At 48.1% G+C, this 24,369-nt stretch overlaps 1 protein-coding gene across 2 annotated transcripts in view; it reads left to right on the top strand.

The window, feature by feature from the left end:
- The window catches only part of NCSTN (nicastrin), a 1,205,995-nt gene that overhangs the window by 63,035 nt on the left and 1,118,591 nt on the right, over window positions 1-24,369 (top strand). For both annotated transcript variants that reach the window (XM_069635427.1, XM_069635426.1), the window contains exon 2: window positions 420-524. In XM_069635427.1, coding sequence (XP_069491528.1) covers window positions 420-524 — 105 coding nt within the window. The remainder of the gene's footprint in view (window positions 1-419; window positions 525-24,369) is intronic.

Raw genomic sequence — 24,369 nt, 5'->3', positions numbered from 1 at the left:
TTTGAGGAATTCTAAACACATGTTCTGTTGCTCTATAGTTGCGTAGAAGTATTTTGCAGAATATTGAGGTTCATTCATTGGCATCACTGCTGAGGAGCAAAGCTGCAAGTGGTGGATATATTGTGCAGTATGGGTATTGAGATAAATAAATGATAGGGTTTTACAGATCTCAAAATTTAAACTGATTAGGTGTATATATTTATAAATGACTCAATTTCTAGATTTTGATAATTTGCTATTGTTTTTGATGTAGTCTTTTTTTTAACCTATTTGTCAAAGATGATTTTTACTCAAGTCTTTCTTGCATGCCAATTTGTATGCAATAATGTGTTTTCTTTAATGTTGTTGTTTGATGTATTTTATTGCAGAATAAACTTGATGATGACAATTTAACACCAGCATCTATTACCATTTTTCAGGTTCCTGCTTTAGCAATTCTGTGGAGAGGAAGATCTACATATCCCTGAATACCACCGCCTCCTGTGTCCGTCTTTTAAATGCAACCCACCAGATTGGCTGCCAATGTAAATATTTTTTATTTTTATTAAAACATAAAGAGGCTGTAAAAGGTGGAGTGGTGCATACGAACATTGTTTTTTGTCTTAAAATGACAGATAATCAAAAAGAGAATGTTATGTTTGTAATCCATTGTGACCTATGTTGCTCATCCTCTGAAGATGCAATACTGACTAGCCAGCCATATAAAGGTCCTTGCCACCTCAATTCTAGACGTACAAACACACAATTTCTTACCTACTAAGAGTCATTTAATGGCCAGTTGGTAAATGCAAATGTTGCACCCTTCTGCTAGTGTACTCAAGATTTATTTTTTGTTGTCTTCCTGGTGAGAAGCCGGTTAGCTAATGTTACCATATGTTTGTCTTTCAAATCTGGGACACCCTCTCTGTGCTACTAATGCTGGAAAGTGTAGGAAACAAATACAGGACTTTGAGTCTTACAGGGGTGATTAGTGGCTAAATCACCTACTTGGCCCCACACTACTACTAAACAGTGATCCCAATCATGAAGGTGAAATGGCGCATCCCAACGCCCCAATAAAGGAGAACATTACCCCCAGCTCCACCTTCCATTGACTCCACTAACCCGCTTAGTTGTCCCTGTCACCTCTTGCTGCCTGAGCTGGCTGAGGTCAAAAACCTTCTTCTTGTCCTGATTAAAGGGTTGTTGGGGGAGAAGGGGGAAGGAGGCGTGGGGAGGGGAAGAATGGGTTCTTTAGGGGTCGGTCCAGGGCGACCAACTCTGGGTTTTGTTAAAGGAACAGATTCCATGCATCCTGGACTATTCCATGCCTCTGCGGCTGGGCCTCCCCTGTCCTTGAGGAGCCGACCAGAGGCGGCCCTCCCCCCCCAGCATCTCCCGAACGAAGTGAGACCAGCGAGATCACCAGATGTACAGTCCTGGTGTTACTCACCACTCCGAAATAGGCCGAAGATGCGGAGGAGTGACCTTGGAGATGTTGGTGGTACAAGAATCGATATTCAGCCTTCCATCCCAGCTCCCCTGAGTACAAGACTCAGGCTTCCTCAAAGAACGGCTCTTTTCTACAATGTACCTCTCTGCTGTTTCAGTTGGGACAGACAGAGGTGTCAATTGAATAAAAGAGCGGGGAGAACACACACCGCCAATACCAATGTTGCAAAGGAATACAAAGAGATTAGACAGTGTTGAAGTTAAGGCAAGTAATCAGAACAGTTGAATTAAATGGGAAACTACCTAGATAAGTATTGAAGTGGATCTACAAGAAATATAACACAATAAGTGGGAATGTTCTAAAGAGCCTTTAAAGTATCAGTCCCAACTTGTATATCGAATTGGTAACAACTAACCTGAATAAGGATATTTTGAGGAAAGGAATCCAGGAAACAGAAGACAACGAAAGGAGAAAATAACAAATGGGAATGTTAGTATAGGGAAGTAGCCCCGAACGGCACGAGGGTCGCACTAGTGCTGGGTGGTGCAGTTTCAGCAGAGCGTTTATATGCGCTTGAAGACAAGTTCACAAGACAGTCACTCAATGTCCCAGAATCCAACAGGAGAAAAATATCCAAATAAGTCGTGGAGAGAAAATAGTAGCAGAGAAGGAAATTTGCCAATGAAGTATGTACCTGAGCACATGCATCCAGAGTAGATGTAGAAAAGTTCCAGATGGATGACAGCAAGTACTCTGCTTTGGTTTCGTGTGCAGAAGCGGCAACCTCTGGAATGAAGTACCGCAAGAGACAGAAGGGAGCCAGATCCAGTAATGTTCCGAGTCAAAACCAGACGAGCACGACAGGACCAAAGGAGGAGACCAGTCAATCCGGTAGTCAGGCAAGGGACGAAACCAGGAATTCAGATGAGGAATCGTATGGAGAAGATACGAAGAAGTAACAGACGTAACCGCTTGTAGCTTGTATCGCTAATTAGCAGCAACGAGCCCCTTGAAAGACGGTGGTTTTATAGTCGTAATGGGGCGTGTCTTGCCGTACGTCTTCCACGTACAGGACGTGTCAGCTGACCCGGAGTCCGTCGTAGTTTGTACAGGCGCCATGGCAGCCTGTATCTGGTCCACAGAGGAGCTTGAGCTATTCTGCAAGGAGGCCCGCGGGGAAGCCCGAAGTGTAACACCTGGGGACCGAGCTCTCACCATTGCGGAATCCCGCTACGAGAGCCCAGGGCACTTCTTTCCCAGTGGGGAGGGAGGTCTGTGTCCCAATCCCTGGTTTGTGTAAACCTCCGCCTGGGTACAATTCACGTAAAGGTTGTAGTAGCTCTAGGGTGTTCCTTCATGAAGTTCCAAAACTATCCATCGATTCAAGAGAACCAAGGGATGCCCTTCGGAACAAATGGCTCCATTGGTTGTGGATAGTTGGGGAATGTGGGTTTGTGTCCAGGGGCTCTTTGTTGGAGTGTATCAGACGGCCTAACTCCTCAAGAAAGATGTATACTGTCAAATTAGTCTTTGGGGACAGCCAAATGACAAGGGCTGTGTTGGAAAAGTGCAATGGCCACGGGCAGTCCTGGAAAAGTGGCATCACAGCCGGTCCATCTCCCATTCACGCCCATGTGTGGCACACCGTGGATACCCCCTGGCAACAGCCCACTCTCGGGGGCAAACCTGACCACCTTGGGTCAGAGGCAGTCCAGGAACTACCAGGGGTTAGGGATGGGCGGGACCTGACCACTGGCCTACTGATCGTTTGAGGGCCCTCATTATGGGGGCGGTCTCTCTGCAATGTGCTGTTGTCCTCCTTTGCTGTGTTTTTGTTATCATGCACTAGTATCTATTTTTAGTTTATAACTGTATTTGCAGGATGTACTTTGATGGCCTTTTTCGGCCGAATAAAGTTGTTTGACTGACTGTTGCAAGTCAGCACAGTGGGGGTCTGCATTTTACATTTTTACTGACCCCTTCCTTTCCTACTTTTTCTCCCATAAACCCACTGTCCTCTTGCCTTCCTCCCCTCCTTTCCACTTTGCCCAATACACACCTCTACCTTATTGTCCCATGAACACTAACATTCACACACGTTAACCGCTGATTTTCACATACACCCACTGTATAACTATACAAATGTGTTGACTGTGACTCTCACTAGTCCCACTCTTTGTCCTGTAAACACACCTTCCTCAAATTGACCTGTCCCCTTCATTGGCCATTATACACACCTCACTTCCTTGGTATCACATTTGCTCCTTGTTGTCTACTATGCACACACCACTCCCCGCTGACATATGAACATCCTCTCCAGTGAACTTCACAGCCCTCATCTTTTCTCTGAGCCCATAATCTCACTGCCCTCAACTTCCATCTTATGGCCCACTGAGGGATATATGTGGATCTCTCTACTCTGCCTTCATCACATCTTTGCAATAGTTGTTGGGATTCCCTTGTAATGCTGACAGCTGCTCCTTGGGGATGAAATTCAGCTTCTTTTAAGGAGATGTTTTTGAGCAGCATCAGCAAACTTTGCATAAACATACGTGTACAGTAGCACTCTCAACTTCCTTCATTCAGCAAATGCAATGTTAACTCAGTCAACCAGCGTGAGGTGTGATGGGTTGTTTATTGTTATTATGGTATTTATTGAGCGCAGACTTGGCTTTGAGAAGCAACAGAGCGATTTACAGAGGAATAAAACAGTAAAGATGCATAACTGAGCGCTGTTCAGATGGAACCGAACAGCTATACAGTGGGGGGTGGGGGAGTTGGGTTACAGAGGGGCACAGAGGGGAGCAGCTGTACCAGGTGGCTGGGAGGAGAGGGGCGGCGGTGTCTAGTTAGTGGCGCGAGGGGCGATGTGATGACCTAGGTGTTGAGGCGGAGAGATGCCTTGAAGAGGTAGGTCTTGAGTTAATTTCTCAATTGTAGGAGCGTGGGGGCGAATCTGATGCTGACGGAGAGGAGGTTCCTGAAAAATGTGTTTGACTCTATCAAGGGGGTGCCAAAGACCCCTTTCAACCCCAGAGAGGTAGCCTACCAGGGCAATGCCATAGCCAGACCTACCACAGGAGTGATGTGGGCTAGTTGAGGGGATGGGGGAACCCTCTCGCAGCCTCCCCCAGTATAGGTGGAGGCATGTATGTACCTTGGTACCTCTTTCCGTGTCCCGATGCCTTTCAGCCTCTGTCATAGAAAGGTCTCTTTCTCTTCTTTTACAGGTGGTTCCTGGAAATCGGCACAGTGTATAGAAAAAATGAAATTACCACAATGCACATGGGCCCAGTGTACAATACCTATCCTAGAATAGAATAGTGGCCCATATGGAAATGGACTAGGCTTCTCCATTCAGGAGCTGAACAGCAGACACAACATCTACTTCTAAAACACCAGCCTGGCTGTACGGGAGCAGCTTTGCTGGAGCTGGGACCAGTAGAGAATGATGCATCCCTAGGGGAGACCAGGAAACCCTCTCCAAGGTTTTGTGGACTGTGACCCACTTGAGCCAAGAGGGTAACCGAGAACCCATGGCAGGCTGGAAGGAAATTGAGCCTGAGAAGGGGGTGAGGCACAGGGCCTTTATGTAGACTTCCTAAGGAAATACCAGCCCACAGGCAAAGAGATGGGAGTAGTTGGAATTTGCTTTGAAAGACAATGGCCCAGGGAAGCGGCTCAAGTACCCAATAGGAGCTGAGAGAAGCATGTGGACAGGAAGGGGAGGGCTGTAAAGAGTTATTTGCCAGTGACCAGAAAGGAGTGAGCAGAGGCTGCAGGAGGATTTGGAGGAGACCTTTGGCATGTTGGATAGAGTGAAGTTAAGGTGTTGGGATTGACAGAGTTAAATCCATTTTGTTGTATCTTTGGGTGTGAGTGAGAGTGATGAGGATACTTTTGGAAGAAGATTAGGACAGAGAAGGTGTGAGGGAGGGAGAACGAGAAACTTTGGGGAGAAAGAAAAATCAGGAGCGTGGTGGAAGTGTAGGAACATGCTAGCGAGAGGAGAAGGCAAGTATGCAGATTAAACGACCAGATGAAAGCAATCGTTCCCTATTTGTTTTATATGGTTTATTAAACAAAAAAACCTTTCACAATTTAATTCGACAAATGTACAACATGATAAGAAAAATAATTAAATAGAATAAACTGCATCAGATCAGCGATGATATATCGTTAAAACAACATTCTAATGCACATCACATTGATTTATCACGTAAAATAGATAACATACCTCAAACTATTCAATTTGCAAATTAAAAATTGTGTCAAATTCAATTTTGAGCCAGTTAGTGGTAGTCCTCAAGACTACATTAATAAGATGAAAATAAATCCTTGCTAAGCCTACTGTATCAGGGAGTTCCATACCCAGTCTAAGAACTAAGGGAATCCCTCTTAACAGAAACAAACAACAAAACGTATAAAATATATGAGCTACAACATAAAGGAATAAATATTCGACCACTAATTTGGAGGACCTTCACCTGTCCTGGTAACTCCCTTCCCCAGGATTGTTTAAAGTCAATTTCCCCAAATTTTCAAACAGAAAAATAGTCTTGAACCAGTTTTTGTAAGTTCCAAATAAAACAGAAGTTCACCAAACAAAAATTCAAAGGTAACAGTTCTTCAGCTTTCAGTTGAAAAAGATCCCATTTCAATGTAAGGCACGGAAATAGCACTGCAAGACTGCTTTGGCGAGTGCTGTTCCACTGTGCCTTGCGACTCTCTGCTGACTACGTGTTTTCTCTTTGCTGGACTACAGAGATTGGGACTATCAACTCTGTGATACCATAAACTAAGGAAAAGCAAGCCTGGCTAAGCCCCACCCTTGATTACCCATAAGTGCTACAAAAGCCCAAGGTTGCATGCAAATCGACTCCTTGGTTTCACAGTGTGCCACTACTACAATTAACTTCAATATGACATATGCTGACAGTCTTATGCACGACCACAGTTCTGGTACTTCTGCTTCAACTTTATATATGAGAATAGTCGGGCATTTTAAAGACAAGATACTTCAACCTCTACAGGTAGGCTAGGGACTCTTCTTTTCTTTTCTTTGTTCCACGAAAAGGGCAGCCTCTTTGCCTCTTCAGTCTACCTTACTGCCACAAGGATAACCTGCCTCTGCTTCCAGACTGACTTTCTCCCCACTTCAACAGTCTATTACAGGTTATTTGGTTAATCTTCTTACAAGCAGCCAGCTCCCTTCCCCAGCTTTATATATAACTTATTGGTTCTAGTAGGTACCTTGAAGCTGTATTGCCACACTACTAGCTTCAGATAACTATATCTCACTTGTATCAGATGATACTGGACCTTTAACAACTTTGCTGTTTGGTAGATTGCTTAAAACAGGGTTTTCTTCGCTATAGAAAGGGTTTGTCTCTTTGCTTGGGCAATGCTTGCTCTCCTTAGAATTACAACAACTACTACTTTTAAAGAATGTTCGTTCTTAGAGTCACAAGGTTGAGTCTTCCATGGAAAAATTATGTTAGCTATACGCGACCATTCTTTCAAGTAGATTTTCCACTTCAATCGTCTGTAAGAGTTTATATTCCTATGTATTACACAGAGATACTTTCTACTCTGGTCGGGGAATCTTGATTGGTCACACACAACCTTCCTTTGATACTGTAAAAGTCTGCTAACAATTGTGAAAGTTAGCTTCATAGTTTTCGGAGACTTTAGAAAATGTTCTCCCTTTTAATTGGAGACACGCGACCACTCTGCTAATATTAAAACATTCAACAATGGAAATGAAAGGCTATTCTTCATAGTAAGCACTGTAGCTTTTACTCCAGGTGCACGTGATACATTTCATTGTGCAGAACAACTTCCACAAGGACAAACAACTTATACTCTCTAACACTCTTACGCGAGCCACTTTACAGCTGGTAATAGTTACCGGCAAAAGAGTTTGAGTGAACCTGCACGGTTCACTCACCGGCTCCAGGAACACTGCGGTTGAGGGCTGCTTCAACTTCCCAACTTCTTCTTCTATGGCTTTAGCCATCCTTGGAATCCACACCCCTCTGCAGCACGGGTGTCTTTGGTCCTGCCATGCCGACCTCTCTCCTTCATTTCTCTGTCCTTCGGCTTGCTACTTTCCATGGACTTCAGTACAGCTCAACAATTAAAGCCACTAGGTGCACCTGGGAAGACCTTGTGGAAAATCCTGCAGATCCCCCTCTTAAACCCTACCTAGAGTCTCCTCCGAGGTGGCCAGGAGAGGGCAGACGCTTCCTCATCCTGGGGGTGGTGTGCTGCGGGAGGATCACCTGGGTAGAGACCAGGCCAAGGGAGGTGGGGAGATTGCGCAGGCTGAGATACAGTATTTTTCCTTGAAGAGGAATACTGTTAACCCAAACTTAAAGGTGGAATTGGCCTATTGCAATTTTGGTACATCGCAGTTTTCTATTAAGGGTAAAAAGGTGAAATCTGAAAGTGACTCTGCTTTGTTTTGAACCCAAGCAACCAATCTTTTATACACTTAGGGTCCCATATCCTCCACAAGATCAAACGTATTCCAACAGGAGCGATGAACATATAACCTTTCTGTCCCTTCTGTCTCTAAAAGGGTTTCACCTTATCATTCTCTTAAAAAAAGCCGTGGAAGAGCATCCATTTTAACATCTTTTGAAGAATTGTAGATTGATTTAGGACAATTTCATTTCTTGAAGTCCCAGAATCCCTCAGGGACTGTGACGAAGAAGAGGGCTAAAGAGGCAGGTAGCAGTCCAGGTCAGGCAGGCAAGCCTAAGGACTCTAGACAAGGTCAGGCAATTAATCATAAGGGCTTGCTCTGGAGCATAATTGGCCCACATGAGGAGAGAGGGAGAGAGAGGGAAAGAGGGAGGGAGGAAAAAAAAAAGCTGGGGCAGGAGCTGGAGGGTTGGCAGAAGCAGAGCACTTAGCCGGCAGATCACAAGGAAGTGTGACCACAACAGGGACTCTGTAGTAGAGGCACCTTTCATTTGCAAACTCTTTGGTCCTGTTCTGACAAACCCTGAATAGCTGTGGCAGCAATGGAGAAAAAAGGAGGCAGCTGGCAATCTATCCAGATGTGCCTCATTGCTGTGAATGCATAACTAAAGTTGCAGTTGTTCCTACAGTCCGTGTGCAGAAGCAAGTCGAGGGAAACTTCAGAGTAGTAGACCCTACCTTAATGAGGGCAGATCGGAGACACCTGTGCAGCAGAGGGGTGTGGATCCCAAGAGTGCCCGCAAGCGAAGAAACAAAGCCGGGAATCCGTAGCAGCCTGCAGTCGTTAAAATTGGGAGTTAGAAAAGGAAGCTCTGTGCTACTGAGAAGCAGAAGTTCCTTGCCGGTAACTGTAGCCAGCTTTTAATTGCACTCGGGCCGAAGTATGAGCGAGTAAAAATTAACTGCAGAAGTGGGAAGTCTTTATCAGTGGGAAAGTAACACGTGCTTAACTGAAACGCGTGCGTATGATGAAAAGCCTTTCTTTCCCGAACATCAGCAATACTTGGTTGCAGAGTGGTCGCGTGGCTCCGGTTAATACCGAGAAAGCTGCCGGTAGCCTAATTGAAGTTAATCTGACTTTCCTGAAGATTTACAAGTGTTATTTAAAGGAACCGTGCGCATGAGACAATGTTTCCGATAACTTGGAGGCTGAGTGCTGCCCGAAAGGTGGGAACGCGTCTCCCTCTGAAGTGGCAGTTCAATACATTAAAGGCTGAAGCTGGAGATTGTAGAAGTTGAAACCAGAGCAAACATTACCCAAGCCCATAGAGGGACCTCTATGAAAGTAAATCCTGTGCACATAAGAACTGTACATCAGTGTCATGAAGTTGATGAATATATTGTTACCCAAGAGTCTTCATCCATAGCTGGGAGAGTGGCACAGCGTTTTGGGGTAACCCATGAAGGCAAGATGTATACAAAGCCTTGGAAGGGAGTTTGGTACTTGTTCACCAAGTTTGTTTTTGTATCTGCATGGCAAAGACTGTTTGGAAGAATAAGAACTGGTCTAGAAGCCTGAAAGCAGATTCTATGGTAGTTGCAGCACAGGCAAAGAGGCTCCCATTTCCTATGGTATGGAAAGAAGAGTGCCTTGCCAACCTATGGAGGTAGAAGATGTCTTGTAGAATTGCCCATCCGTGAAGTTGCTGTTGTAGCAGCAAATTACAGAGCAGAAGAAGTTGGAGCAGTAGCAGGACTGTGGCTGTCAACATTTGTCAGAACTGTTGAAGCTAACTGTTGGGCAAAGGAACCTGCTCTCACAGTTATATCGCAGAAGGAAGTTGCTGAGAGAAGGGTACGTCTCCAGCAGGAACATCCTGACCATTTGTACATAAGACACTGCCGAAGCTGAAAGTGGAGAAGTTGTTGCCAAAGTGGAAGAGGTACTTTTGTCAACTTCATTCATTCTTTTCTGGAAGGAAGTCGTCCAGTAAACTGCATTGGTGGTGTTATTTTCTTTGTGGAATTGAAAAGAAACCAGCCTTTCACCAAACAAAGAAAAGACTTTGGCCAGTGGATTTTACTTGTGTGAACATTTTGACTCTTTGGAAACGTTCAAGACTTTGGTTAAGTCTTTGTGTTCCTTGTAGGAAATTGACTTTTGGACATTCTTGGGAGGGAAAGATCTGCACAGGACCACACAAAGTCATCCAAGACATAGGGTGTTTGGTATCCTTTTATTTATGTTATTTTGAATGTTTGTTGTTTAGTGTGAGGGTTAGTTTTGTGAATCCTAGGAGGTTTTCAGATCTTAGAATAGGTAGGGAATCCCCTGGTAGAGAAGGTTTAGTTATGATTTCTGTTATTATTTTGTGTGTATTAAAATGGCAAATCCTGAGAGAACTCAATACAATTGTGAGTCTCACATTACTGACCCATCACAACCTTCACTTTCAGCATGTCTCTCTCAGTGCAGCCACAGCAAGGCAGGATTTGTGAACATAGGACCCTCTCAGAACTTGCAGGTGAAATCTGCTCTCTCCTTCTCCTGGCGTCCCTTACGTGATCACGCTTCCTCATGAAATGCCAGCATCGTGCTCTTCTTCTACTACTATTACCAGCCTTCCAGCTCCTTTTCCTCTTCCTTCTCCCTCCCCATCCTGCTGCAGCCTTTTATGCCTCTTAGGTTGAGCAATTAATTTCAGGTGCAGGCTATTATTGTTAATTGCCCCACCCTGGCAAAGCCTGTTGAGCCTAATTGCCTGTTCTCTAATTCTTCATGCTTCCTCAGCCCTTTTCTTGGTCTCAGTCCCTATGGGATTCTGGCACATGTAGTTCACTTTCCCAAAGTTAGATTTTCTCACTTGTAACTTTTGAAGGATAGACTTAATTCCCTTATTTGTAACAGGGCCATACGTTTTAACTCTATTAGAGGATGATGTGGTAGAGAAGGCAGCACTTTCACTATTCCTTGTAGTGTACCCTTGATATTGAGGAGGACCTTTGTTTTTAGGGACAAAAAATAATTCCTTCTTTTGCTACAATAGGGTTAGATGTTGTAACCTTTTGATTTTGAACCACCTTAGTTTTAACAGGATGTTGAGAGATATTAAAACAACAATACGCCATCACCTCCTCGGGCATTGTGGTAAGAATATTCCCATTTGAGGAAAAATACAGCACCTCATCCCATGGAATTTCCTTCCTATGCTGGGCCCTGTCTCCACCCAGGTGGTCCTCCCTCTGTACACCACCCCCAGGGTTGGGATCAGGAAGCGTCTGCCCTCCCCTGGCCCCTTGGGAGGAGACTTTAGGCACGGTTTCATTGAGCATCCTCAGGATACTTCACAGTAGCCTCTAAAAATACGAATCCAAATAAGCTTGGAGCTGCACAAATCATCACAGTGCATGAGAGAACGGCGATGGAGACAAGGCAAATGGAGAACCGCATTCTATGTCTCCAAGTTTCCTCCAATCGTAAGTTACAAAATCTACAGGACGGTTGATTGTGAGCAGCTTTGTTCCAGATGTCAAGTGGTTCCCCTGTTGGGAGAATGTTAAGACAAAATCTCAAAAGGGTGTTTCTAAATTGTGTGTTGGTGAATTGTATTACATAATCGGGTAACACTGCACTTTCTCTCAGCGTACACTAGGTCTCAATACGTACGGTATTGACTCGCCTCTGTCCTCATGTCTATCCAATCCCTTTCCCTCAGTCTTCTAGTTTTAATTAAAAGATGGGTTCCTTTTAAAAAATTCCCCAAATTGCTAAACGTTGTAGTATTGTATTTATTTATATAGCACACCAAGCCCTGAGGCAACTGGGCACATTTCTAGGTACAGACACAGATATGCATATATACAGTTAGAGACATGGAGCATCTGCTCAAATTTCCAGTGCTACGCTGACGACACTCAACTCATTTTCAGGCTGCTCTCTGCCACCTCCTCTCCCTCTCAAGATTGGTGTGCCGCCAATGATCTTTGTCTGAATGCTAGCAAGACGGAGATCCTCCTCATCAGCACACCTTCACCATCCTTTCCCCTCACTCTATGGCCGGCCTCCCTTGGCCCTCCTACCCCCACCTGCGAGGCTAAGAACCTCGGGGTCATCTTTGACTCCACCCTTTCCTTCTCCGCCCACATCTCTGAGGCCTCTAAAAAGTCAAATTTCCGACTGCACCTCCTCAGAGGTACTCTGCCTTTCCTCTCCTTCCCCCAGAAGCTCATGGTGTCTCAAGCTCTGGTTCTCTCTAGCTTGGACTATTGTAACAGCCTCTTTCTAAATCTACCTGCCTCTACTCTCTGCAACTAATCCAGAACAGGACTGCACGACTTGTCCTTGGCCTCAAGCCCTGGGATCGTATCTCTCCAGCTCTGAAATCTCTTCACTGGCTCCCATTGGATGCAAGGATTAAATTCAAAACCCTCTGCATTGTCCACAAGGCTTTCTGGGGCCTGGGTCCAAAATACCTTCAGCTATCCCACCGCAAATACCTCCCCTCTCGAGATCTTCGCTCCTCTACCTCCAACTCACTCAAGGTCAGTCGTTTTTCTAAGAAACGAGCTGGGGGTAGATCTCTGTCTTCGGCTGGGGCCTCCCTCTGGAACAGCCTCCCTGCCACTCTAAAACTTGAGGAGAACCATCTCCGGTTCCGGAAGCACTTCAAGACCTTCTTTTCTTCTGCCTTCGCTCCCCCTCTCCCCTGCTGATCTGTTCTCTCTTGGCACCGTGCACCTGGTCACCCTCTGTCTTTTGGGCCCAGGTACCTGCTCATCCTGTCACCCTCCCGCACTGCCTCCGGGCCACTTCTTGCACTGGGGTCTGTATCTGTACCCATACAGCCCCCCTTTTTTCTTCCTGCACTTACCCGACCTACCCTGTCTGCTGCCTTAAACCTACCACTTGCAAATTGCTGGCTGCATTACCACTGTTTGTTGCCTTTATTATTTATTTATTGTTATTTATCTGTTTCTCCTCTGCTTCGCACTTTCCACCTCTCCCCCCTTCCATGCACTTTTCCCCTCCCGCCTCTCCCATGCACTTGCGCGTTCTCAATGTCACTGGGCCTAGTAAGATCGCTGTTTTGTTCTCCCCTGTTCCCCTCCCCTCCCCTCCCCTCCCTTGCCTTGTCGCGCTCTGAAACGCTTGTGTACGAGCGCGATAGAAATAAAATATCAATCAATCAGGATTACACGCACGGTAGATAACAGAAGGCAGAGTACATGTAAACATTTTACATAAGAATTTACATTTACATAGATAGCATAGAACACAGAGTCTGTACAAAGATTACATGATCGGGAAAGAGAGAATTTAGAGCAAGTTTAGCTGTTGTGGATTAGTTTTCATTCTGAGTGAGCCAAGTTTTAGCCACATTGCGGAATTTATGAATGGAAGGTTCTAGCCTGATGTTGGGCGGTAGTGTGTTCCAAGTTTTGGCTGTGAGGACTGGGAAGCTTCTGCCTCCTGCTTTTTCCAGTTTGTAACTAGGTACGGTGAGGAGGTTAGAGTGGGAGGATCTAGTTTGTCTAGCAGAAGTGTTAAGTTTCAATTTGTCAGAGAGATATTTAGGTGCTTGGTTGGTATACATTTGTGTACTAGGGAGAGAGTCTTGAATTTAATTATTTGGTTAATAGATAACCAATGGACATTGCGTCTTAGATCTGAGATGTGCAATTTTCTGCGGAAATTGGTGGCTGCTCTGAGCACATTATTTTGAAAGATTTGTAGATTGTGTTGACTGGTGCCTAGATATAGCGCATTGCAGTAGTCCAACTTAGTAAGTACCAGTGTTCTGGCCAAGGTGATGCAATTTTCTGCCCTCAAGAATGGCCTGCGGTCATTAATAAGCTTACAAGTGTAGGCAGTGGTGGACGCTGTGGTGTTGATTTGTTTACCTAGCTAGAGGGTGGCATCAATGTTAGGCAGAAACCTGTGCAGTTCCCTTTGGGAACACTGCAAAAGATTTAGGACTACAGGTGTTAGCAGTAAACCCACTTGGTAGCAGTCTGTACCACCCAGATGTACCTGGTGGCTGTGGCTGAGCAGTCAGACTTCCCTCAAGAAGAGTTAGGCAGTATGCAAAGTATACACAATAGGCACACAGACACAATAGCACAAGCAAACACTGACCAGAGCTTTGGTATCAAGGTATATAATTATTTATTTAAAAACACACTGATTGAAACACTCCAGCACTATTATTGTAAATCACTCTCAACACAGTTACTATTATTATATATACATCCCTTATTCCTTATCGGACAAGTCTTAGTTAACACCACTTATTTCCAGACAGAGGTGAGCGCTTAACTATAGATGGCACTCCAATAAGTTAACGAAAAAGGGAGGGAAAAAGGCAGAATGTAGGAAAATACACCACACTAATACTTAGGAACTATTAAGCAAGGCAGGAAAGTCAAAAGTAACTTGTGAGCCAAAGTCCATAGGCCGGGCCCACTCTTGGAAAGAGCAGGGCACAAATGCGCTCAAGATCACACAATTACAATAGGCTTTGAAAGTCTTGCAGGGAGTTCAGAAAGCTTTTAGTTAGGCTCAGAAAGTTTTGGCCAGGGTGTCCCAGGCTAACCCAGGTTCGAAAGCCGGGGGCTAAATCTACCCCGTACAGTCGGTTGCAAGGGAAGCCAGGCGAAACACGGTACCTTATGTGGAAAGGATCCTCCAGCGGGGGCAGTTGTTCCTGGCAGCGGGTGCAAGTTGCAGCGTCGTCCAGAAGAAGAGAATATCTCGACGTGGTGGAAAGATGAAGGTCGTTGCACTGCCAGGGAAGAAACCAGCCGCAGAGTTTTCCGGTTAAAGGTACTACCCTTTGATTCGCGGTAGGGGTGAAACGTGGTATCCCGGTTGCCGGGGTGCTTGCCACAGGCAAGGCGGCCACGAGATGCTCCAGGAAGCGAAAAAGGAAGCAGACTGGTTATCCCCACCAGTCGAAGGAAGAAGACTCTCCGGGCTGGAGATCTCCTCTGTCGTTGGGAAAAGTGGTGAGACGGTTCAGCAGGGCTCCACCAGTGGTGTCGTCGTAGCAGGTCGGCTCAGCTTCTCCCTCGTCAGATTCTTGGGTCCTGTGGCGACTTCTAAAGTTCCGGTCCCCAAAGCCCTGCTTTTATGCAGAAAACCCCCATTAACTCAGCCTAGCTGTCACTCAAACATGCTAAGTGGTGAGCCAGCCGGCTCACCACTTGGGCCAATCAGGACGGAGTGCGACTTGAGTTGCCTAGGCAACTCAGTCCAGGGTGCCTAAATCCCCCTCCACGCCTCCCAAGTACCCCAGACAGAGTGGCACCACTTTGGAGGGCTTCTTTGGAGAAGCCCGCCAAAAAGTGGAACAAAGGGCTCAACTTGGGTTGGAGTCACAGAAGCGAACACAAACGCCATTTTAGAACCGAGTTCTGGCAAAAAAATACCAACCAGAGAATTAATATTAAATAAATAAATCGGCGGTATGTTCGAGGCTATAGGAATTAAATAATTAAAGTTGGTAGCCTCGAACAATGGGAAATCCCAAAGAGATATATTTGCGGCCGAATATAAAAAGTAGTATCCGCTGCCACCAGCCAAAACTCCATCAGGGGGGAAGGAGACGTGCCCCCTCGACTAACAGACCCCGGGGCAATCGAATTGCCCCAGCCAGTACGTCCACAATATGATAGGTTGTACTGGTTCTGTTCAGAATTTGAGACTAGTAAAGTCAATGGTGACTTTACATGCCCTGGGAGACAGTAGTCAGTCCCAGGGTATGGAGTCTATAATGGGGGGTCACTATGACACCCCTGTGTTACTGCACTGAGGGTGCTGTGTAACACACATCGCAAAAACACATGAAGCCCTATGGAGTAAAAGACCCCATAGCCCATTAAACACATAGCCTGTGCTGCCTCCTGTCCCTGCCCCTGCACTGCACCACTAGCACCAGTGGAATCCCCACCTCCAGACCCTGTGTTTGTCCCTTCCGCGGCCTCCTCCTCCACCAAACCCCCCACCAACCTAAATGACTCTGTGCCATATTCCTCCGTTGGACCCTGTGGGGTCTCAGCTGCCCCTTCTGCTGCCGAGGAGTCCACCTCTGCCTCTTGGAGCTACCCTCGGCAGCTGCAGCCTGGGACGCGGCACCAGACTCCTCACTCCCCGACGAGATGACAATCTGGGAGGGGAGCCGGGCCTTGCGTCTCCGGCTGGTGGTGCGATCCTTGCCGCTGTGCTCCACAGCACCGTCTCCGCCCTCTTCATCAGTTGACGCTGCAGACAGGGAGAGATCAAACACAGACATCAGGGCACTGTACAATGGACTGATACACACATGACAGTTGCACATGAGTGGCCGTGTCAAACTTCAGACATGGCATCACACTCCACGACACACATGTCATTTCAACTCGCACACATGAGCATTTCAACAGCAATATTGCACCAGGCAGCACCATCCATACACATACAACAGCATGAACAGCCTCAGGTGAGCCTGACATCACATGAAACACAGGGGGTGCACTAGACATGCACACACTCCACCACACCTACATGCATGTCTACATCTCCTCCAACTGTCGCAGTAATGCAATCGCCATACATGTCACATCTGGCATTCAGCCTTCTACATATCAGTGTCTCGTGCATCCATGTTGCATCACAGTTGCACACTTGTCAAATACACACACATGCACATGTACACAGTGCAGGTACATGCAGCAGGAACCACCATCCATGTGTGACACCACAACCATGCCAACGTACATACACAGAAAATCAAACGTGTGCTCCCACACCTGCATTTGCACAGCATGCTTACCAACACATACACCATTGATGTGTCTCACACCTAAGAGGACTCACATGTGGCAGCCTCACGCCCCTGTTCATACACATCCCTACTTGGCCCTACGTAAACACATGTGCAACCAGCACACTACTGGCAGACCACCACACGCACAGCGTCCAATCAGTATGTATGTACACTTACCGCTCGACTCCAGATGGGTCTGCCTCTCAAGGACCTGGACGTGGAGCGCTGGGCATATGTGTTCCAGGACCCTCATTTAGTGGTCGGACAGGTGGCCCCGGCGCCCCTTGGCATCCGCTGCCTTCAAGAGGCACCAGGCCTTGTTGAGGGTCCTGGACCTGAAGTCCTCCCAGCGCTTCTTGACCTGTTGTAAGTCACGGACTAACACCCCCTCCGCGTTGATGGCAGTCACGATGTCCATCCAGATCCTGGTCCGTCCTTCCTTGTTGGCGCGGGAACTTCCGAAGAGGGCATCATACTGCCCCAGGACTTGCTCCACCAGGACACCAACTTCCCTGGCACTGAAGCTGGTGGCCCTCTGCCTCTCTGGCTGGGGGTTGCCAGTGGTGCCAGATGGTGTTGTGCCCGACATGGCAACCCCAGAGGCAGGAGTGGGTGGGCAACTGGGTCCTGGGGCTGGGCTGTGGAGCGATGGTATCCCAGTCGGGAGTCTTCGGTTCCAGCAGGGGTGGTCACAGCAACTGCACCCCTGGCTGACGTGCAGGCAGCAAATAGCAGGGCAAGTGGGCAGCAGGGAGTCAGGCAGCAGCAGATGGCAGGTGGACGTGCTCGGGGCTTTGGGGTGCAGTAATTCGGCCTTCTGGGCAGGAGCGTGGTCTTCCGTGTGTTGTTGCGTGGCCAGTTTGATAAGGAGTGATTTGGCACGTGAAAATCTTGCACGTCAGCGTGTAATTCGAGGAAAGGCCCTTAGCGCGTAAGCACACGTACGCGGTTTCATTGGACCAAAGGCCCTTAGCGCGTAAGCGCTTCTGTGACGTGACTCGCGCGGGAGTTTCCTTCGTGACATGGGCATAGTGGTTCAGCGCACGTGAAAAAACTGCACGTCCGCGTGTGAATGCGTGTAATCCGAGGAAAGGGCCAACGCGCGTAAGTGACGCGACGCGCGCGGGCGTTTCCATCAACACGGGTGCATGTTCATCGTACACGTCCAAAAACTGCACGTTCCGAGTGTCAGCTCGTGTAATTGGAGGAAAGGGCCTTCGCACATACACTCGTGAATGTCGCTGTACGTGTGGGCCACTTTAAAAGGTACGTGTAGGACACCATTCCCTTGTACGTGGTTTTCGTGGAGAGCGAGTGGGTGAATTCTGTACTTCTTGTCGGTTCACACGCGATTACTACACAGCATTTCAGGTTCGTACTCCCTGTTACCTCTGACAGCGTTCTTTATTTTTTTGGGCCGGTTTCCTCAAACAGCGTTCACTTCTTCTTTTGCCCTGTCTCCTCAGACAGCGTACAGTTCTTCTTTTGGCGTGGGTGTTGCCTACGCGCACCTGTGCGTTTTTTTTTCACGTTATTTTTCCATGCAGACGGTGAGTCGCGCACGCTCTTACCAACTGTGCTTGCCCCGTGTGTCGCGTACCCCTTCAGAGATCATTATAGGCTGCGTGTAACACGCGTACGCTTGTTTATGTGTTTCTGGGTGCCACAGCGTAGTGCAGGTTTATTTTTCCACCCACGTGGTCTACGAGGCGTTGCGTGCACGGTACTTTTTGTTTTTGGGGTGCATGTGTGCTGCGTGACCCGTCATCTTCCCCCAGGGGTCACAGACAGCCTTGCTAGAGCACTAGGGTACGAATTCCATCTAGTACCCTACCCCTTTCACCCCCAATTGCCCAGGACAATTGTTTACTGCAACTCCCATACGCACAACAACATCAGTGCCATGGTTGGGAGGCGACCAAGCGGTAAGGGAGGCAAAGGTGGCCGACCTCCAAAAGGTGGGCGTGGTTGGCGCGGTAGGGAACGTGGCCAGGATTTGCAGGGTGCCCCTAGACCTCCATGTGTGGAGGACCAATCGGGGACACCCATGCTCCCCCCCGATGGTTGAGGGAAACGTGGCTGACAACATCCCAGCTCAGCCCTTGTTGGACCAGCCCATTGTGGCACCTGACCCGGCACAGGATGACTCCCAGGCTGACTTCCAGGTCAGCAAGTCTAAGCCACGTGTGCCTGTGCAAGTTGGTGTCACCAGGCCACGTGGATCTGGGGCAGCGATGTCATCTGCTGCCCCAAGTAGGCAGGGTAGGGAGGCTGCAGGGGCAGCTGCAGCTCTATCCACCCCAGCTCTGAGTCTCCCAGCGGGGACAATGTCGGTCCTGGTCCATCAAACTGACGTTGCCCCTGCCAACATCACACTTCAGCCAATGCCTGAACCAAGACCTATGGTCATTGTGCATTCGCATACTCCCAGTACCCAGTCCACCTGCGCTTCTGCCCCTACTGACCAGAGCGGCGCAAGCCACTCAGGCTCTGCTCCACCTTTGAAGAAGAGGAAGAAGGGTGCTCTGGCACTACAGGCTGAGACCCCAGACACGGCTACACAGTCTGGCACGTCAAGGAAGCCTAGCTTTAATGACCCCGAACTTGATGCACTTGTGACCCATGTGTCGGCACATAGCCGCGAAATGGTGGTGACTGCAGGGTGCAAGACCACACCTGGTCAACGTAGGGCACACTGGCAGACCATCGCGGACCACATAAGTGCCCTTGGATTTGTGAGGCGCACAGCTGATGATTGCTACAAGCGGTGAAATGACCTGAAACGCGGTGTCTAGTCAAATGGTCGACAGACAAATGGTCGACACAATTTGGTCGACAGGACAAATGATCGAATTTTTTTTTTTAGTTATATATATTTTTTTCGGTTTTCGTTTAGGGAAAAAAGGGTTTTTTAGCAAAAAAAGGGGGTGAAAAAAATTTGATAAAAAATTCGATCATTTGACCTGTCGACCTTTTGGTGTCGACCATTTGTCCTGTCGACCATTTAGATTCGACCAGTTGACCTACAACCCTGAAACGCAGAGCAAAGAACAAGCTGGCCTCAAATCATGCCGCTACTCTGGTGACTGGCGGTGGGTCTCCACCAGAGAACAACAAACTCACTGAACATGAGTCTGTTGCTGGGACCTTCGTCACAGAGGAACAGATCCAAGGCGTGGGAGAGCTACCTGATTACGAGGCATTGTCCGGTGAGTGCCCATGCATGTGTGTGTAATCCATGTGTATGTTGTTTTGGTGACGGATTCTGATTGAGTGCCAGGTGAGGGTGTGTACTCCTGAGTGTAATGGGTCACCCATGTGCTTCCTCCAATCCATTCATATGCCTTTGATTTGGGTATGACAGTATCCCTTCTGCACACAGTAGCCAATTAGCCCCACATTACTGCTGTTGCACTTGAACTATCATCTTGCAACAACATTATTCTGATTATTTTCTGTGTTCATTCAGGCTGATTGTTTAGATTATCCCATTTTTCATATGCTTTTTTTCATCCCTAATGCCACATATGTGACATGCTTCTGTCATTGTTTACAGCCCACATTGTGCCACTTTAGTTACCTGGTTATGTGAATGTTTAAACCATTCAGGGCGAGGGAGTATTGGCCTGCTGAAATTTATTTTTAGGGCCTGTTTGCATGTGGAACATGATAGTTGTTTCCTGTCATGTTGAAGTGACCAACCATTGATGTGTACATCTGCCTACAATCACTGTATAATTGTACACTGGATGTGTTGCAGTGTGCGGCACATGCATATTTTGCAACACTATTCTGCATTAATCTTCTCATCATGTCCATGTGACATGGATGTGTGACAGTACTCATTCACTGACATATCGCTGTAGTTGTCTAATTTACCATGGCTATGCTACATGACATCCGTGTGCTGGCATGTGTCATGTATGTGCATTGGACATGCCACTCACAGGCTGATGTGTGATGCCAGTGCTACACAACATGCTGCGAATGTGTTGCTTTTCCATCTTGGTGTCCTCATTGTCTGCCTTTTTGAGTCCCCTTCAGAATCATTGACAGTGCATGCATGCCAGGGTTATGGTCATGTGGGACATGTGTTAACCATGTACAGGATCTCTGTCTTGTCAGGCCTATGTGTGTGCTATGGTGCTTATGCCTGTTTCCATTTCTTGTGTTTCATGTTTTTGCAGGTGACAACGCACTTGATGCTGGTGAGGTTCAGGAGATGGTGCAGACCCAGGAGGATTCTCAGCCACGACCAGGCACCAGTGGGGGACGTGGTGTGGTGGTGGGTGAAAACACTTTGGTACTGCAGATCATACTGTCGAGGGGTGCCTCTGGGTGCAGCTCCCTAGACCTCTATTCAGGTGCTGAGTCGGATGATGAGAATTATGTGCTGTCATGTCCAACCCACCTGGACCAGTGGTAGAACCCTCTATGGGGATGTCGGTGTTGGTAGGTCCGCCTTTGGCGATTACAGATGCAGGGGCACACTCCACAGCATCTGATCCTGTTCCTGGGCCAGCAGATCAGAGGGGGAATGCAGTCCTGCAGCCTCAGGCAGTGCCAGCACAGCAAGGTGCAGCTCGCCTTGCCCCAAACAGGTGTGGTGCCCGCCGACGCGGTGGCCGTGCGTCACCAGGCAATACTGTATGGGAGAACTCCATGTACGGTATGGCAACCCAACAGGCAGCATCAGTAGAAATGATGGCTCAGGCAATGGAGAGGGTGGCCACTTCCATTATCTCCCCTGAAAGGCAGATGGAGCAACAACAGCAGGCAACAGACTCCATTTGCCAATCACACAGGGAAGACATGTTGGCGTGCAACAGGGACCGACGGGCAGGCACTGGAGACTCTGCGCAAATCCATATCAATAGAGTCACAGGGCCACAGGGAAGCCCTGAGGGTGGAACTCCATAACCTCAGGCAGAGTCTGCTTCAACTTGAAGCTTCCCGAGATGTTGGGGCAGAACAGCAGCTGGAGCAGCTCACACGTTCGCTCTCAACTGAGCTGCAGGCAACACGTGAGGAGATCCGGGCATCCCGCGAGGCCATGCGTGCAGAAGTGCAGGCAACCTGTGAAGTGCTGCATGGGGATCTCCGCACTTTAATCCTCCAGAATCAGACCTTCCAGACCTGCATGCTTGCTGCCATGGAGGACCATACCAGGGCTTTGCGTGGGCTGCCTCCCATAGTGCCACCACCTCCTGATGCAGCAACAGAGGGTGAGGAGACTGACAGCAGTTCTCCCACAATGGCATAGCCGTGCAGAACATGAGCCCATGGAGGTATTTTTTTTTTCTCGCAACATCCATGCAGGTGGGTGTTGGTGTGCACCCTGTCCTCGATCTTCCTGGGTGCCCCCTCCCCCGGCCTCCACATGGCCATTTGTGTTTTTTTTTGTTGTTTTACAGTTTTACCTTGTGTGGCTCCAGTGGGCATCCACTGTATTCCGGCTGGGCACATGCAGGCTTGTCCTGAGTTTGGGTTAGATGCTTGGGTTCGTGACACACACACCTGTCCTGCTTCCCGTTTCCATGGGCTTGCAAAGGGTGTGACCAAGTGACAGTGGGCCTCATTACATGGAAGGCGGTGAACCATGGCGCTATTAGCGCCATGGTTCATGCCGGTAAAATACCGGCACCGCCTTGGTGGAAAGGGGAATTACCGCCCCATTCCAAGGTTGGCGGGGCGGTAATTCCCCCTTCCACCATTGCCCTTCCCCATTCCCATTTTTGCCCCATAGGGCTCTATGGGAATGGGAAAGGCGCTAATTATGGTACCGCAAATTGCGGTACCGTAATTGGCTCCACTGGTCCCTTTGCGGGTTGGTTTTTAACGCCTGCAAAAAGCAGGGGTTAAATTCCCCAACCCGCAAAGGGACCTCGTAGTAAGGCGGTAAGGATTTACCGGTACCGGTAAAATACTGGTACCGGTAAACCCTTACCGGCTACCGTGTAATGAGGCCCAGTGACTTACACAGTGACAGTGGGCTCCCATGAGCTGTGTGGGCAGTCTGTAGTCAATACTTTGTGTACATCCCTAGTGAGTATTGTTGTTGTATTGTACACTGCATGGTGTATTGATATGTGTTTGTGCATCCATGTCTTCCTCCTAATTTGCAGGTTCCTTCCTCATGTCTTCACAAGGCCGTCTCCTTTGTAGATGGAGTTGATGTTGTATGCAGTACACTGGCACATTTGCATGGCAGCAACACTCTATAGTTGGAAGAGGTCGATGTGCTGGCTTCTTCAGGTTGTAAGACTACCACTACTTTGACTTAGTACTGTCATGTTTTTGCAATGTTTCATGGTGTGCTGCTGTATTGTGTTGGTGGTAAGTATTTGTTCATGTGTGCTGTTTGTTATTGATTACCGGGAGCATATTGTCTGTGGGCAGTTTCCATTTGGGACAGTGCACTTTGTGACACTTGTCAGGTCTTGTGCATTGCTTTGTTTGCTTTCACATTGCATGACATTCCATGGTGTGTTGGGTGGCGGAGCTGGGGAGGGGTTGGGTGACATGGCGCTATTTTCATGTTGTATTTTGCAAGGGGGTAGTCATTCATACAGCATAAATGTTTTTTTTGTGACACAGCATTGGTTGTCTTTCGGCAGGTAGGGATGCACACAATGTAACACTTCCAGGTGACCAATCTCAGGCTGGTATGGTTGGTATGGTTGTGACAGTTGACTGTCCCTTATGTCATCATCATTGATTGTCAGCTGGTATGTGCCAGGGCTGTGTGCACTCCACAGGAGTGTGATTTTAGGTGAAGTAATTAGCCACCAGCTGCGTACGGGCTGCCTCACCACGTGCCCTTTCCCCTCCCATGCGCAGCGGCCGTGCTTGTGGTTGGGGATGTGGGGGCACCACCATGTCCACGGGCAGGCCCCGGCGTGTTGCAACGTTGTGCAGGACACATGCTGCCACTATGATCCTGCACACTACTGGGGCGCGTATAGCAGCTGCCCACGAGAGCGGTCAAGGGAGCGAAAGCGCGATTTGAGCACTCCGAATGTGCGCGCCACTATGCACCGGGTTGCAATATGGGCTGTGTTGTATCTTACCTCGGGTGGTGTGGTGGGGTTCCGAATTGGCGTCATCATGTGGGTGCTCAGTGGGTAGGCACTGTCCCCTGGGGAGCTGATGATGGGTATCATTAGTGGGGTTGTGACATTACTCAGTATCTGACATGCATGCATGTGCAGGGGCATTTATACTCACCAAGCAGCCATGTATCACCATGCCGCCGAGCTTCTAGATCCCCGTTTAGTGTTGACATTTTGTAAATTAAACTATCTTGTGTGGACCCTGGATAGTTGGCATATACTGAGGTGATGATTCCCTTGGCATCACATACTACCTGCACGTTGATGGAATGCCAGTGCTTGCGGTTTCTGTAGATGTGCTCAGTTGCCCTGGGAGAACGTAGAGCCACATGGGTGCAGTCAATGGCACCCAGGACTTTGGGGAAGTGTGCCACCCCGTAAAAATCCTGGACGACAGCCTGCCTTTCTGCAGGTGTTCTGGGCAGGTATATGTGCCTGCGGACTGATGGGCGCGCAGTCATGATGGCCAACACCTTGTGCAGGCAGCGTGACTGCGTGGCCTGTGAGACCCCCCCCCCCCCCACTATGGCAGTTGTCTGCTGGAATGAACCAGTGGCCAAGAAGTGCAGTACATTGAGCACCTTTTCCAAGG

Source organism: Ambystoma mexicanum, chromosome 1q (assembly GCF_040938575.1).
Source record: "Ambystoma mexicanum isolate Mex_15411 chromosome 1q, UKY_AmexF1_1, whole genome shotgun sequence".
In the NCBI taxonomy this organism is placed as follows: Eukaryota; Metazoa; Chordata; class Amphibia; order Caudata; family Ambystomatidae; genus Ambystoma; species Ambystoma mexicanum.
The sequence above is the reverse complement of the archived record's forward strand: the minus strand, read 5'-3'. Positions and strand labels throughout refer to the sequence as shown.